A 15,899-nucleotide genomic window follows, 5' to 3' on the forward strand; every position below is an offset into this window, starting at 1 on the left:
GGAGTACTTGTATATGGAACACAAAAGGTTAGTATGCAGGTACAGCAAGTGATCAGGAAGGCCAATGGAATCTTGGCCTTTATTGCAAAGGGGATGGAGTATAAAAGCAGGGAAGTCTTGCTACAGTTATACAGGGTATTGGTGAGGCCACACCTGGAATACTGCGTGCAGTTTTGGTTTCCATATTTACGAAAGGATATACTTGCTTTGGAGGCAGTTCAGAGAAGGTTCACTCGGTTGATTCCGGAGATGAGAGGGTTGACTTATGAGGAAAAGTTGAGTAGGTTGGGCCTCTACTCATTGGAATTCAGAAGAATGAGAGATGATCTTATCGAAACGTATAAGATTATGAGGGGGCTTGACAAGGTGGATACAGAGAGGATGTTTCCACTGATGGGGGAGACTAGAACGAAGGGGCACAATCTTAGAATAAGGGGCCGCCCATTTAAAACTGAGATGAGGAGGAATTTCTTCTCTCAGAGGGTTGTAAATCTGTGGAATTCGCTGCCTCAGAGAGCTGTGGAAGCCGGGACATTGAATAAATTTAAGACAGAAGTAGAGAGTTTCTTAAACGATAAGGGAATAAGGGGTTATGGGGAGCGGGCAGGTAAGTGGACCTGAGTCCATGATCGAATCAGCCATGATCGTATTGAATGGCGGAGCAGGCTTGAGGGGCCGTATGGCCTACTCCTGCATTCTTATTTCTTATGAGAAGCTGAAGGGAGACCTGATTGAGGTATATAAAATTATGAGGGGCCTAGATAGAGTAGATAGGAAGGACCCATTTCCCTTAGCAGAGGGGTCAATAACCAGGCGGCATAGATTTAAAGTAAGTGGAAGAAGGTTTAGAGGGGATTTGAGGGGAAATTTCTTTACCCAGAGGGTGGTGGGGGTCTGGGACCCACTGCCTGAAAGGGTGGGAGAAGCAGAAACCCTCACCACATTTAAACAGTATTTGGATGTGCACCTGAAGTGCTGTAATCTGCAGGGCTACGGACCGAGAGCGGGAAAGTGGGATTAGGCTGGGTAGCTCTTTGTCCACTGACAGACACAATGGGCAGAATGGCCTCCTCCTGTGCTGAAAAGCTCTATGATTCTATCCCAGTTACTGAGGCCAGATGGCTGGCCATCAATGAGCAGTGCGGCTCAGGAGTCCAGCATGCACTGGGCATACGCGGTCTCAGTGGAGCTGCCCCTGTGGATTAAAGCGCAGAGACGGACCCTGTCGGACAGTTCAGAAAGGGCTGGACACTGGGCTGAGCAAAGTGCCCCTCCACACCGGGCACAGGAAATGGCTTCCTGCAACAGGAGGAGGAAAGAGATGGACAGCAGGACATTCAATGGACCAGCAACTGAAGCTGGACATAGATGAAATGAGATCTGAACATCAATGCAAAAACTGGAAATAATCACCATGGCAACCACATTGCAGTAATACAAAAACTGCAGAATAATTTGGAAGTGAAATCAACAGATTGAAGGCTCATGACATTTCACAGAATCTGATCAGCATCGAAGGAGGCCATTCGGCCCATCGTGCCCATGCTAGCTGTTTGGTAGAGTTATCTAATGAGAGCCAGTCTCCTGCTCTTACTCCATAGCCCAGCAATTGGTTCCCCCTTCAATTATTTATGCAATTCCCTTTTGAAAATTAATATTCAGTCGTCGTCCCCCCCCCCCGAGTACAGTAACAAACTCTACTGCTAGAATGGGTAATGGGAAAGAGATGACAACAATTTGAGATGACTCGGTATCAGCCGTCATTCAGTGGGTAGCAGCCTCGCCTCTGGGTCAGAAGGTTGTGGGTTCAAGTCCCACTCCAGGGACTTGAGCACATAAATCTAGGCCGACACTCCAGTGCAGTGCCGCTATACTGGTCGGAGGTGCCGTCTTTCGGATCAGACGTCAAACCGAGGCCCCGTCTGCTCTCAGGTGGATGTAAACGATCCCACGGCACTATTTCGAAGAAGAGCAGGGGAGTTATTACCGGTGTCCTGGCCAATATTTATCCTTCAATCAACACAACAAAAATCAGATTATCTGGTCATTATCACATTGCTGTGTGTGGGAGCTTGCTGTGCGCAAATTGGCTGCCGCGTTTCCCACATTACAACAGTGACTACACTCCAAAAGCACTTCATTGTCTGTAAAGCGCATTGAGACGTCCGGTGGTCGTGAAAGGCGCGACAGAAATGCAAGTCTTTCTTGAAATGTGTTGCAGCAGCGAGACAGCTTCCCCCACTTGTGCAGGGTACGAAAGAGCCACCATGAAGCTCGGAATTTGGGACAGATCTCCAGAAGAAGCACTTGAGGTTACGATGGCTCAGGGGCTGGGACATTGTACAGGAGACCACAGAGGCAGACGAGTGGGAGAGAAGGAGAGAGACCGAAGAATCAAACAATAGTTAGGTGAGGCCAAGTATCGGTTTTAAAAGCCTGTAAATTGCACGGGGGAGGGGGAAGGGGAGGGGGAAGGGGAGGGGGAAGGGGAGGGGGAAGGGGAGGGGGAAGGGGAGGGGGAAGGGGAGGGGGAAGGGGAGGGGGAAGGGGAGGGGGAAGGGGAGGGGGAAGGGGAGGGGGAAGGGGAGGGGGAAGGGGAGGGGGAAGGGGAGGGGGAAGGGGAGGGGGAAGGGGAGGGGGAAGGGGGGAAGGGGAGGGGGTGAAGATGGAGGGAGGCGAGAAGCTCTACAGTTTGAGATCCTGGGTAAAAAAATGAATTCGAGAAGGAGATGGTATGATGCTGTCTCTTTGACCAAGATTTAAGGCACTTACACTCCAGTTACTATGTTAAAGACACTATATAATGGTCTTTGTTATATATGCAGACTACAGATATACTCTCTGTGTAGTCACTGTATAGTTGCAAAAGATGGAGCATTATTTACCTGATGTACTTTCAGTAAGGTTTACACTGTGTATACTAGAGGGTGCAACTGGTGGAGACCGGGGTTTCCTGCCCTGGTGGCAGGGGCTGTATAAAAGGGTAGCCACCATGCGGCTGCCTCACTCTGGAGTTACGAATAAAGGACCAAGGTCACTACAGTTTGAGTACAACACATTGCCTCGTGGAGTCATTCATAGGTACATCACAGACATAACAGTCTTTAACACACGAGGTTGGAGGGAGAACATGTCAAGTGGGAGGTTTGAAACCTTGGAATACTTGCAGTTCCTCCTGTTGGGGAACACAGGTGCTTAGACCCTAACACCGCATCAGCCAGTAACATTGCACAGTGCGAATACACTCGGGACTCACCTTTCATCAGCTTTTACCACATACACACTGTCTGTGCCCAGACCCTGGAAGGCAGCTCCCTTAACCACAGAGTAATGGCACTGTGGAGAAGGAAAGAATGCAGTTAGTTATTTTACAGTGCTCAGCAGGTTGATATATAAAAAGGTATTCGAGGCATATTAACAGTAAAAGGGTGGTCAGGAGTGGTGGGGCCGATTCGGGACCAAAATGGAGATTTATTGGTGGAGGCAGAGGACATGGCTGAGGTACTAAATTAATAATTTGCAGCAGTGTTTAACAAGCAAGAGGACTTTGCCTAATCTGTGGGAAACAAGGAGGTTGCTGGGATTCTGCATGAGATAGAGAGAGATAAAGAGGTACTAACCAGGCTGGCAGTGGTCTGTGTGGGTGCTGAAGGAAGGGCAGAAATTGTGGAGGTGCTGGCCATAAAGAAAGAAAAGACAGACTTGCATTGAAAGAGCGCCTTTCACGACCGCCTCAAAGAGCTTTATAACCAATGAAGCACTTTTGGAGTGTAGTCACTGTTGTAATGTGGGAAACACGACAGCCAATTTGTGCACAGCAAGCTCCCACACACAGCAATGTGATAATGACCAGATAATCTGTTTTAGTGATGTTGATTGCGGGATAAATATTGGCCCCAGGACACCGGGGAGAACTCCCCTGCTCTTCTTCAAAATAGTGCCGTGGGATCTGTTACATCCACCCGAGAGGGGTGCTCAAGTCCCTGGAGTGGGGCTTGAGCCCACAACCTTCAGGCTCTGAGATGAGTGTGCTACCCACTGAGCCACGGCTGACACGGTCATAATCTTCCAATCCTCCTTAGATACGGGGGTGCTGCCAAAGGACTGGAGGATTGCAAATGTAACACCCAAGGAGAGAAGGATAAAGCTGGCAATTACAGGCCAGTCAGTTTAACAATGGTCGTGGACAAGCTTTTAGGAACAATAATCCAAGATAAAATGAACAGCCCCTTGGCCAAGCATGGACTAATAAAGGAGAGCCAGCTCGGATTTGTTACCGCCAAATCGAGTTTTTTGATGAGGTAGCAGATAGGATGGATGAGGGCAATACAGTCGCTGGGTCACAATCCTGGAACTCCCTCCCTAACAGCACTGTGGGAGCACCTTCACCACACGGACTGCAGCGGTTCAGGAAGGCGGCTCACCACCACCTTCTCAAGGGGCAATTAGGGATGGGCAATAAATGCCGGCCTTGCCAGCGACGCCCACATCCCAGGAACAAATTATTTTTAAAGTTCATGTGCGAGTTGGCAAAAAAGCCAAGTTGGCGAAGGTAGATTAGGAAATTAGATTAAAAGTATGACGGTAGATAAGCAGTGGCAATCATTTAAAGAAATATTCCAAAATTCTCAACAAATATACATTCCATTGAGAAATTAAACACTCCACGGGAAAAGTGATCCATCCATGGCTAACTAAAGACGTTAAGGATAGTATTCGATTAAAAGAAGCTCACGCTGTTGTGAAGAATAGCAGCAAACCTGAGTATTGGGAGAGCTTCAGAAACCAACAAAAGATGACCAAATATTGATAGAAAGAGAGAAAAGAGAAGAGTAAATGACTGTTTTTATATTTCTTGTTAATTTACAGATTGTAAGAGCTTCTACTAGTGTGTAAAAAGGAACAGAGTAGCAAAAGTAAACATGGGAAGTAAACATGGGTCCCTTAGCGGCTGATACAGGAGAAATTATTATGGGGAATATGGAAATGGCAGAGACTTCAAACAAATATTTTGTAGAAGACACAAAAAGCATACCAGAAATAGTGGGGAACCAAGGGGTTAATGAGGGTGAGGAACTTAAAGTAATTAATATCCCTTGGGGAAGAGTGACCATAATATGGTGGAATTCTGCATTGGGATGGAGAATGAAACAGTTAATTCAGAGACCATGGTCCAGAACTTAAAGAAGGGTGACTTTGAAGGTATGAGGCATAAATTGGCTGGGATGGATTGGCGAATGATACTTAAGGGGTTGACTGTGGATGGGCAATGGCAGACATTTAGAAACCGCATGGATGGACTACAACAATTGTACATTCCTGTCTGGCATAAAAATAAAAAAGGGAAGGTGGCTCAACCGTGGCTATCAAGGGAAATCAGGGATAGTATTAAAGCCAAGGAAGTGGCATACAAATTGGCCAGAAATAGCAGCGAACCTGGGGACTGGGAGAAATTTAGAACTCAGCAGAGGAGGACAAAGGGTTTGATTAGGGCAGGGAAAATGGAGTATGAGAAGAAGCTTGCAGGGAACATTAAGACGGATTGCAAAAGTTTGTATAGATATGTAAAGAGAAAAAGGTTAGTAAAGACAAACGTAGGTCCCCTGCAGTCAGAATCAGGGGAAGTCATAACGGGGAACAAAGAAATGGCAGACCAATTGAACAAGTACTTTGGTTCGGTATTCACGAAGGAGGACACGAACAACCTTCCGGTTATAAAAGGGGTAGGGGGGTCTAGTAAGGAGGAGGAACTGAGGGAAATCCTTATTAGCCGGGAAATTGTGTTGGGGAAATTGATGGGATTGAAGGCCGATAAATCCCCAGGGCCTGATGGACTGCATCCCAGAGTACTTAAGGAGGTGGCCTTGGAAATAGTGGATGCATTGACAGTCATTTTCCAACATTCCATTGACTCTGGATCAGTTCCTATAGAGTGGAGGGTAGCCAATGTAACCCCACTTTTTAAAAAAGGAGGGAGAGAGAAAACAGGGAATTATAGACCGGTTAGCCTGACATCGGTAGTGGGTAAAATGATGGAATCAATTATTAAGGATGTCATAGCAGTGCATTTGGAAAGAGGTGACATGATAGGTCCAAGTCAGCATGGATTTGTGAAAGGGAAATCATGCTCGACAAATCTTCTGGAATTTTTTGAGGATGTTTCCAGTAGAGTGGATAAGGGAGAACCAGTTGATGTGGTATATTTGGACTTTCAGAAGGCGTTCGACAAGGTCCCACACAAGAGATTGATGTGCAAAGTTAGAGCACATGGGATTGGGGGTAGTGTACTGACATGGATTGAGAACTGGTTGTCAGACAGGAAGCAAAGAGTAGGAGTAAATGGGTACTTTTCAGAATGGCAGGCAGTGACTAGTGGGGTACCGCAAGGTTCTGTGCTGGGGCCCCAGCTGTTTACACTGTACATTAATGATTTATACGAGGGGATTAAATGTAGTATCTCCAAATTTGCGGATGACACTAAGTTGGGTGGCAGTGTGAGCTGCGAGGAGGATGCTATGAGGCTGCAGAGCGACTTGGATAGGTTAGGTGAGTGGGCAAATGCATGGCAGATGAAGTATAATGTGGATAAATGTGAGGTTATCCACTTTGGTGGTAAAAACAGAGAGACAGACTATTATCTGAATGGTGACAGATTTGGAAAAGGGGAGGTGCAAAGAGACCTGGGTGTCATGGTACATCAGTCATTGAAGGTTGGCATGCAGGTGCAGCAGGCGGTTAAGAAAGCAAATGGCATGTTGGCCTTCATAGCAAGGGGATTTGAGTACAGGGGCAGGGAGGTGTTGCTGCAGTTGTACAGGGCATTGGTGAGGCCACACCTGGAGTATTGTGTACAGTTTTGGTCTCCTAACCTGAGGAAGGACATTCTTGCTATTGAGGGAGTGCAGCGAAGGTTCACCAGACTGATTCCCGGGATGGCGGGACTGACCTATCAAGAAAGACTGGATCAACTGGGCTTGTATTCACTGGAGTTCAGAAGAATGAGAGGGGACCTCATAGAAACATTTAAAATTCTGACGGGGTTAGACAGGTTAGATGCAGGAAGAATGTTCCCAATGTTGGGGAAGTCCAGAACCAGAGGTCACAGTCTAAGGATAAGGGGTAAGCCATTTAGGACCGAGATGCGGAGGAACTTCTTCACCCAGAGACTGGTGAACCTGTGGAATTCTCGACCACAGAAAGTTGTTGAGGCCACTTCACTAAATATATTCAAAAAGGTGTTAGATGAGGTCCTTACTACTAGGGGGATCAAGGGGTATGGCAAGAAAGCAGGAATGGGGTACTGAAGTTGAATGTTCAGCCATGAACTCATTGAATGGCGGTGCAGGCTAGAAGGGCCGAATGGCCTACTCCTGCACCTATTTTCTATGTTTCTATGTTTCTAAAAGAAAAAGTACTCGAGAAACTAATGGGACTAAAAGCTGACAAATCCCCTGGGCCTGATGGCTACATCAGAGGGTTCCAAAAGAGGTGGCTGCAGAGATAGTGGATGCATTGGTTGTGATCTTTCAGAATTCCCAAGATTCCCAGCGGATTGGAAGGTAGCAAATGTAACCCTGCTATTCAAGAAAGGAGAGAGAGAGAGAAAACCAGGAACGACAGGCCAGTTAGCCTGACATCAGTCATCGGGAAAATGATGGAATCCATTGTTAAGCAAGTGGCAACAGGGCACTTAGAAAATCATATGATTTGGAAGTCAACATAGTTTTATGCAAGGGAAATCGAGTTTGACAAATTTATTAGAATTTTTTTTGAGGATGTAACTAGCAGGGTAGATAAAGGGGAGCCAGTGGATGTAGTATATTTAGATTTCCAAAAGGCATTCGATAAGGTGCCACATAAAAAGGTCATTACACAAGATAAGGGCTCATGGGATTGGAGGTAATGTACCAGCATGGATTTTCAGGTTGGCAGGCTGTAACTAATGGGGTGCTGCAAGGATCAGTGCTGGGGCCTCAGCTATTTACAATCTATATTAATGACCTAGATGAAGGGACTGAGTGCAATGTATCTAAGTTTGCTGATGATACAAAGCTAGGTGGGACAGTAAGCTGTGAGGAGGAGACAAAGAGCCTGCAAAGGGATATAGATAGACTAAGTGAGTGGGCAGTAAGGTGGCAGATGGAGTATAATGTGGGAAATGTGAGGTTATTCACTTTGGTAGGAAGAATAGAAAAACAGAATATTTTTTAAATAGTAAGAAGCTATTGAATGTTGGTGTTGAGAGAAATTTAGGTGTCCTCATATAGGCAACAGTTAGCGTGCAGATACAGCAAGCAATTAGGAAGGCCAATAGAATGTTGTCCTTTATTGCTAGAAGGTTGGAGTACAAGAGTAAGGAAGTCTTGCTACAATTGTACAGGGCCTTGGTGAGACCACACCTGGAGTACTGTGCACAGTTTTGGTCTCCTTATCTGAGGAAGGATATACTTGTCTTGGAGGCGGTACAACAGAGGTTCACTCGATTGATTCCTGGGATGAGAGGGCTGTCTTATGATGAGAGATTGAGTAGAATGGGCCAATACTCTCTGGAGTTTAGAAGAATGAGAGGTGATCTCATTGAAACAGACAAGATTCTGAGGGGGATTGACAGGGTAGATGCTGAGATAGCAGCACACAGCGAGAATAATGGGGTTAGTCTTTAAATTGAGAAGACAAAGCAAGATACAAGAATGAAAAAGATGGGAGTCAGTCAGGACGTGGTGATGGAGAGACACTATGCGTGTTTTAAATACTTGAAGATTACACGAGGCAGAAATGATGGAGGGAGGCAGAGATGCAAGGAGAGAGAGAGACCAGAGGAGATCGAGACTAAGGGGCCAAAATGGCTCTGCTCGACACCTCCAGTTATCACCACCAGGGGGCGCAATTGGGAGGCGCAAAACTGATTTTGTTCGGGCGGGTGGGCGCGCTACTGGCTCCTGCGAAATTGCACGAGAGTTAGCGGAGGCGCTGACATGGTAGTGCTGTGCACCTAGAGTAGCGTCCAGGGCTGCTGCGCAATCGGCAATGATGTCATCGGTGTGCGCGGTGACACCTTGGCGCCCCGTGGCGACCCCTTCCCGCCCCTCGGCGGAAATTGGCCAGTGCCCCGCAAGGCTGCCGCGAGCGTGGTGCGGGCCGCTATCGTGCAGCCTGACACTCAGTTTGGGTGCCGGGCTGCGGCCTCAGCACCACGCTGGCCTGGTGGCCCAGTGGAGGCCTTCAGAAGCCCGGCAGAGTGCGCAGCGGCCCCGCCCATTAATAGAAGGCGAGGGGCGTTGAAGCATTACCTCAAGAAGCTGCATAGCACTGACAAACATGCCCGAGTAGCGCCCCCACAGGAAGTGCAGCGCCCAACTTCCTGTGAGGGGCGGTAACCCCAATTTCGCGGCCGCAACGGGACTTCTGCGCCAGGCACAGTAAGTCCCGCCCCGACTCAGTTACCACCCGTCCCACCCCCCGTGAATGTTGATTATTGGAGCAGGTCTAAGGGTAGAGACATCAAAGTCTGAGCAACAAGGATTAAAACTGTCTTTGAGCAATTGAAAAAAAGACAAGAATTTCAGAAAAAGTTAGTAAGAGTTTCTACAGGTACATAAAAAGGAAACGAGTGGCTAAAGTAAATGTTGGTCCCCTAGAGGATGAGACTGGGGAATTAATAATGGGGAACAGGGAAATGGCAGAGACGTTGAACAAATATTTTGTATCAGTCTTCACGGTAGAAGACAGTAAAAACATCCCAATAGTGGATAATCAAGGGGCTATAGGGAGGGAGGAACTTAATACAATCACCATCACTAAAGTAGTAGTACTCGGTAAAATAATGGGACTAAAGGTGGACAAGTCCCCTGGACCTGATGGCTTACATCCTAGGGTCTTAAGAGAAGTAGCGGCAGGGATAGTGGATGCATTGGTTGTAATTTACCAAAATTCCCTGGATTCTGGTGAGGTCCCAACAGATTGGAAAACTGCAAATGTAATGCCCCTATTTAAAAAAGGAGGCAGACAAAAAGCAGGAAACTATAGACCAGTTAGCCTAACATCTGTCCTTGGGAAAATGCTGGAGTCCATTATTAAGGAAGCAGTAGCAGGAAATTTGGAAAAGCATGATTCAATCAAGCAGAGTCAGCATGGTTTTATGAAAGGGAAATCATGTTTGACAAATTTGCTGGAATTCTTTGAGGATGTAATGGTGGATAAGGGGAAACCAGTGGATGTGGCGTATTTGGATTTCCAGAAGGCATTTGATAAGGTGTCACATAAAAGGTTACTGCACAAGATAAAAGTTCACGGGGTTGGGGGTGATATATTAGCATGGATAGGGGATTGGTTAACTAACAGAAAACAGAGAGTCGGGATAAATGGGTCATTTTCCGCTTGGCAAACAGTGACTAGAGGGGTGCCGCAGGGATCAGTGCTGGGTCCTCAACTATTTACAATCTATATTAATGACTTGGATGAAGGGACCAAGTGTAATGTGGCCAAGTTTGCTGATGATACAAAGATGGGTAGGAAAGCAAATTGTGAGGAGGACACAAAAAATCTGCAAAGGGATATAGACAGGCTAAGTGAGTGGGCAAAAATTTGGCAGATGGAGTATAATGTGGGAAAATGTGAGATGATCCTCTTTGGCAGAAATAATAGAAAAGCAAATTATAATTTAAATGGAGAAAAATTGCAAAGTGCTGCAGTACAGAGGGACCTGGGGGTCCTTCTGCATGAAACACAAAAAGTTAGGATATTTCTACTCAAAAGGGAAACTAAAACTAGGACATAGTCTCAGAAGAATGGGACACCCATTTAAAACTGAGATAAGGAGGAATTTCTTCTCAGAGTTGTAAATCTATGGAATTCTCTGCTCCAGAGAGCTGTGGAGGCTGGGTCATTGAATATATTTAAAAGGTGGAGATGGACAGATTTTTGAGCAAGAAGGGAATAAAAGGTTATGGGAAGCGGGCGAGGAAGTGGAGCAGAGTCCATGATCAGATCAACCACGGTCTTATTGAATGGCAGAGCAGGCTCGAGGAGCCAAATAGCCGACTTCTGTTCCTATTTCTTATGTTCTTATGAGCAGATTGAAGGGCACAGAGGAGATAAAAAGGTGAGGGCAGGAGGACTGGAGAAGGAAGTGGACAGGATCGGGATTTGAGGAGCTATCATGAAGGTTGAAGAAGTGCAAAATACGACATGGAAGCAAGGTGGGTGTAGTGGAGGCCATTGTGGGCCGTGAATGTTTCGGTTGTATGTGATGTTGGAGAGAAAAAACGTGAATAGGAACACATGGGTATGGTTTTCATCTTACCCACTCGCGATACTGATCAAGATGTCTGGCTTAGAGACTAGATCTTGTCTGCATTCCCCACTTTCCATATCCATGCCATCGCTAAGACCACCTCCCCAATGTCGCCCGTCTCTGCCCCTGCCTCAGCAACTTTGATTTTTTGAGGATGTAACTAGTAGAGTGGACAAGGGAGAACCAGTGGATGTGGTGTATTTGGACTTTCAAAAGGCTTTTGACATGGTCCCACGCAAGAGATTGGTGTGCAAAATTAAAGCACATGGTATTGGGGGTAATGTACTGACGTGGATAGAGAACTGGTTGGCAGACAGGAAGCAGAGAGTAGGGATTAACGGGTCCTTTTCAGAATGGCAGGCAGTGACTAGTGGGGTACCGCAAGGTTCAGTGCTGGTACCCCAGCTATTTACAATATACATGAATGATTTAGACGAAGGAATTGAACGTAATATCTCCAAGTTTGCAGATGACACTAAGCTGGGTGGCGGTGTGAGCTGTGAGGAGGACGCCAAGAGGCTGCAGGGTGACTTGGACAGGTTAGGTGAGTGGGCAAATACATGGCAAATGCAGTATAATGTGGATAAATGTGAGGTTATCCACTTTGGGGGCAAAAACAGGAAGGCAGATTATCTGAATGGTGACATTAAGAAAAGGGGAGGTGCAACGAGACCTGGGTGTCATGGTACATCAGTCATTGAAAATAGGCAATTAAGAAAGCAAATGGCATGTTGGCCTTCATCGCGAGAGGATTTGAGTATAGGAGCAGGGAGGTCTTGCTGCAGTTGTACAGGGCCTTGGTGAGGCTTCACCTTGAATATTGTGTACAGTTTTGGTCTCCTAATCTGAGGAAGGACATTCTTGCTATTGAGGGAATGCAGTGAAGGTTCACCAGACTGATTCCCGGGATGGCAGGACTGACAAATGAAGAAAGACTGGATCAACTAGGCTTATGTTCACTGGAATTTAGAAGAATGAGAGGGGATCTCATAGAAACATAAAATTCTGACGGGAATTGGAAAGGTTAGATGCAGGAAGAATGTTCCCGATGTTGGGGAAGTCCAGAACCAGGGGTCACAGTCTAAGGATAAGGGGTAAGCCATTTAGGACCGAGATGAGGAGAAACTTTTCCACCCAGAGAATTGTGAACCTGTGGAATTCTCTACCACAGAAAGTTGTTGAGGCCAGTTCGTTGGATATATTCAAAAGGGAGTTAGATGTGGCCCTTATGGCTAAAGGAATCAGGGGATTATGGAGAGAAAGCAGGAGTGGGATACTGAAGTTGCATGATTAGCCATGATCATATTGAATGGTGGTGCAGACTTGAAGGGCCGAATGGCCAACTCCTGCACCTATTTCCTATGTTTCTATGATCCATGTCTTCGATACCTCGAGACTCGACTATTCCAATGCTCTTCTGGCCGGCCTCCCACCTTGCACCCTCCGTAAATCTGAGCTCGTCCAAAACTCTGCTGCCCATGTCCTTGCTTGAAGTCCTGCTCACCCATCACCCCTGTGCTCACCGACCTACATTGGCTTCCGGTCTAACACCTTGATTTTAAAATTCTCATCCTAGTTTTCAAATCCCTTCATGGCCTTGCTGCGAGTACTTCCAACCTCACCAGTAAAAACCTCCTCAAATAAAACAACTTTGCACCCCTTCTCCAGCCCAATAACAAGTTCCAACCTTCAATGATGACATTCTTAGGCTGAGGTAAACACTATGCATTGTAAAAAAAAATCTCCAAATACAAAGTAATGCGTTATTAAAAGGTCCACTGAAGCAGCTCAGGCTGAGCGACAATCCCTGGTAAAGAACTCACCTCTTCGGAGGCAAAGACTGCAAGTCTCGGCATATCCCACAGGCCTTGCTTTTTGATTTCCGGGAAGAGCTTGTACCTGGCCACATTCATAGCATACATATTGGACATGGAACCTCCTGTGGACAGAAGAGTCACCCAATCACACACCAGACCCTTGCATTCACATCCTGCCATCAATTGTTTGAAAGTTAATATGTAGAGATTGACAGACAGTAACAGACTTTCTGGGGAAGGTGGTGCACAAGGTTAATGGATAGGGCCAGTACTGATGGGCCCAATGGCCTGATTTGTGGTTGCAATAGCCATTAAGGAAATCTACGACAAGAGGCAAAATGCTATCAAGGGAAACGTCAGAGAAATATGCAGCAGTTCCAACACAGAAACAGGTCATTGTCAGCATTTACCCTCCACGCGAGCAAATTGTTCCCATCACATTTACCCGTCCTGGTCCCAAATCCCGCCAACCCCTTTTCCTTCATCCACCTCTCCAGTCTGAACTTTAATTTTAACAGTTTCTGCCTCAATCACTAACCCTGGGAGTGAATCCCACAGCCTGACAACTCTGTGTAAAGATGTTTCTGCTACCTACCTACCTACCCCCACCCTCTGCTACCTACCTACCCCCTCTGCTACCTACCTACCCCCTCTGCTACCTACCTACCCCCCCACTCTGCTACCTACCTACCCCCCCACTCTGCTACCTACCTACCTACCCCCTCTGCTACCTACCTACCCCCCCACTCTGCTACCTACCTACCCCCCCACTCTGCTACCTACCTACCCCCCCACTCTGCTACCTACCTACCCCCCCCTCTGCTACCTACCTACCCCCCCACTCTGCTACCTACCTACCCCCCCACTCTGCTACCTACCTACCCCCCCACTCTGCTACCTACCTACCCCCCCACTCTGCTACCTACCTACCCCCCCACTCTGCTACCTACCTACCCCCCCACTCTGCTACCTACCTACCCCCCCACTCTGCTACCTACCTACCCCCCCACTCTGCTACCTACCTACCCCCCCACTCTGCTACCTACCTACCCCCCCACTCTGCTACCTACCTACCCCCCCACTCTGCTACCTACCTACCCCCCCACTCTGCTACCTACCTACCCCCCCACTCTGCTACCTACCTACCCCCCCACTCTGCTACCTACCTACCCCCCCACTCTGCTACCTACCTACCCCCCCACTCTGCTACCTACCTACCCCCCCACTCTGCTACCTACCTACCCCCCCACTCTGCTACCTACCTACCCCCCCACTCTGCTACCTACCTACCCCCCCACTCTGCTACCTACCTACCCCCCCACTCTGCTACCTACCTACCCCCCCACTCTGCTACCTACCTACCCCCCCACTCTGCTACCTACCTACCCCCCCACTCTGCTACCTACCTACCCCCCCACTCTGCTACCTACCTACCCCCCCACTCTGCTACCTACCTACCCCCCCACTCTGCTACCTACCTACCCCCCCCTCTGCTACCTACCTACCCCCCCACTCTGCTACCTACCTACCCCCCCTCTGCTACCTACACCCCCACTCTGCTACCTACCTACACCCCCACTCTGCTACCTACCCCCCCCACTCTGCTACCTACCTACCCCCCCACTCTGCTACCTACCTACCCCCCCACTCTGCTACCTACCTACCCCCCCACTCTGCTACCTACCTACCCCCCCCACTCTGCTACCTACCTACACCCCCCCCCTCTGCTACCTACCTACCCCCCCACTCTGCTACCTACCTACACCCCCACTCTGCTACCTACCTACACCCCCCCACTCTGCTACCTACCTACACCCCCCCACTCTGCTACCTACCCCCCACTCTGCTACCTACCTACCCCCCCACTCTGCTACCTACCTACACCCCCCCACTCTGCTACCTACCTACACCCCCCCACTCTGCTACCTACCCCCCACTCTGCTACCTACCCCCCACTCTGCTACCTACCTACACCCCCCCACTCTGCTACCTACCCCCCACTCTGCTACCTACCTACCCCCCCCCACTCTGCTACCTACCTACACCCCCCCCCTCTGCTACCTACCTACCCCCCCACTCTGCTACCTACCTACCCCCCCACTCTGCTACCTACCTACACCCCCCCCCTCTGCTACCTACCTACCCCCCCCCCCTCTGCTACCTACCCCCCACTCTGCTACCTACCTACCCCCCCACTCTGCTACCTACCTACACCCCCACTCTGCTACCTACCTACACCCCCCCACTCTGCTACCTACCTACCCCCCCCCACTCTGCTACCTACCTACACCCCCCCCCTCTGCTACCTACCTACCCCCCCACTCTGCTACCTACCTACCCCCCCACTCTGCTACCTACCTACACCCCCCCCCTCTGCTACCTACCTACCCCCCCCCCTCTGCTACCTATCTACCTAACCCCCCCTCTCTGCTACCTACACCCCCCCACTCTGCTACCTACCCCCCCCCCTCTGCTACCTATCTACCTACCCCCCCCTCTCTGCTACCTACCCCCCCCCCTGCTACCTATCTACCTACCCCCCCCCTGCTACCTATCTACCTACCCCCCCCCTCTCTGCTACCTACCTACCTACCCCCCCCTCTCTGCTACCTACCTACCTACCCCCCCCTCTCTGCTACCTACCCCCCCCCCTGCTACCTATCTACCTACCCCCCCCCTGCTACCTATCTACCTACCCCCCCCTCTGCTACCTATCTACCTACCCCCCCCTCTCTGCTACCTACCCCCCCCCCTGCTACCTATCTACCTACCCCCCCTCTGCTACCTAT

The 15,899-nt window shown here is 48.7% G+C and overlaps 1 protein-coding gene across 3 annotated transcripts in view; it reads right to left on the minus strand.

The window, feature by feature from the left end:
• Positions 1–15,899, minus strand: part of csad (cysteine sulfinic acid decarboxylase) — a 138,179-nt gene that overhangs the window by 56,842 nt on the left and 65,438 nt on the right. For all 3 annotated transcript variants that reach the window (XM_070869368.1, XM_070869369.1, XM_070869367.1), the window contains exons 6-7: positions 13,117–13,232; positions 3,257–3,336 (exon numbers count right to left, since the gene is read on the minus strand). In XM_070869368.1, the coding sequence (XP_070725469.1) occupies positions 3,257–3,336; positions 13,117–13,232 (196 nt within the window). The remainder of the gene's footprint in view (positions 1–3,256; positions 3,337–13,116; positions 13,233–15,899) is intronic.

This window comes from Pristiophorus japonicus, chromosome X, assembly GCF_044704955.1.
Source record: "Pristiophorus japonicus isolate sPriJap1 chromosome X, sPriJap1.hap1, whole genome shotgun sequence".
Taxonomy (NCBI): Eukaryota; Metazoa; Chordata; class Chondrichthyes; family Pristiophoridae; genus Pristiophorus; species Pristiophorus japonicus.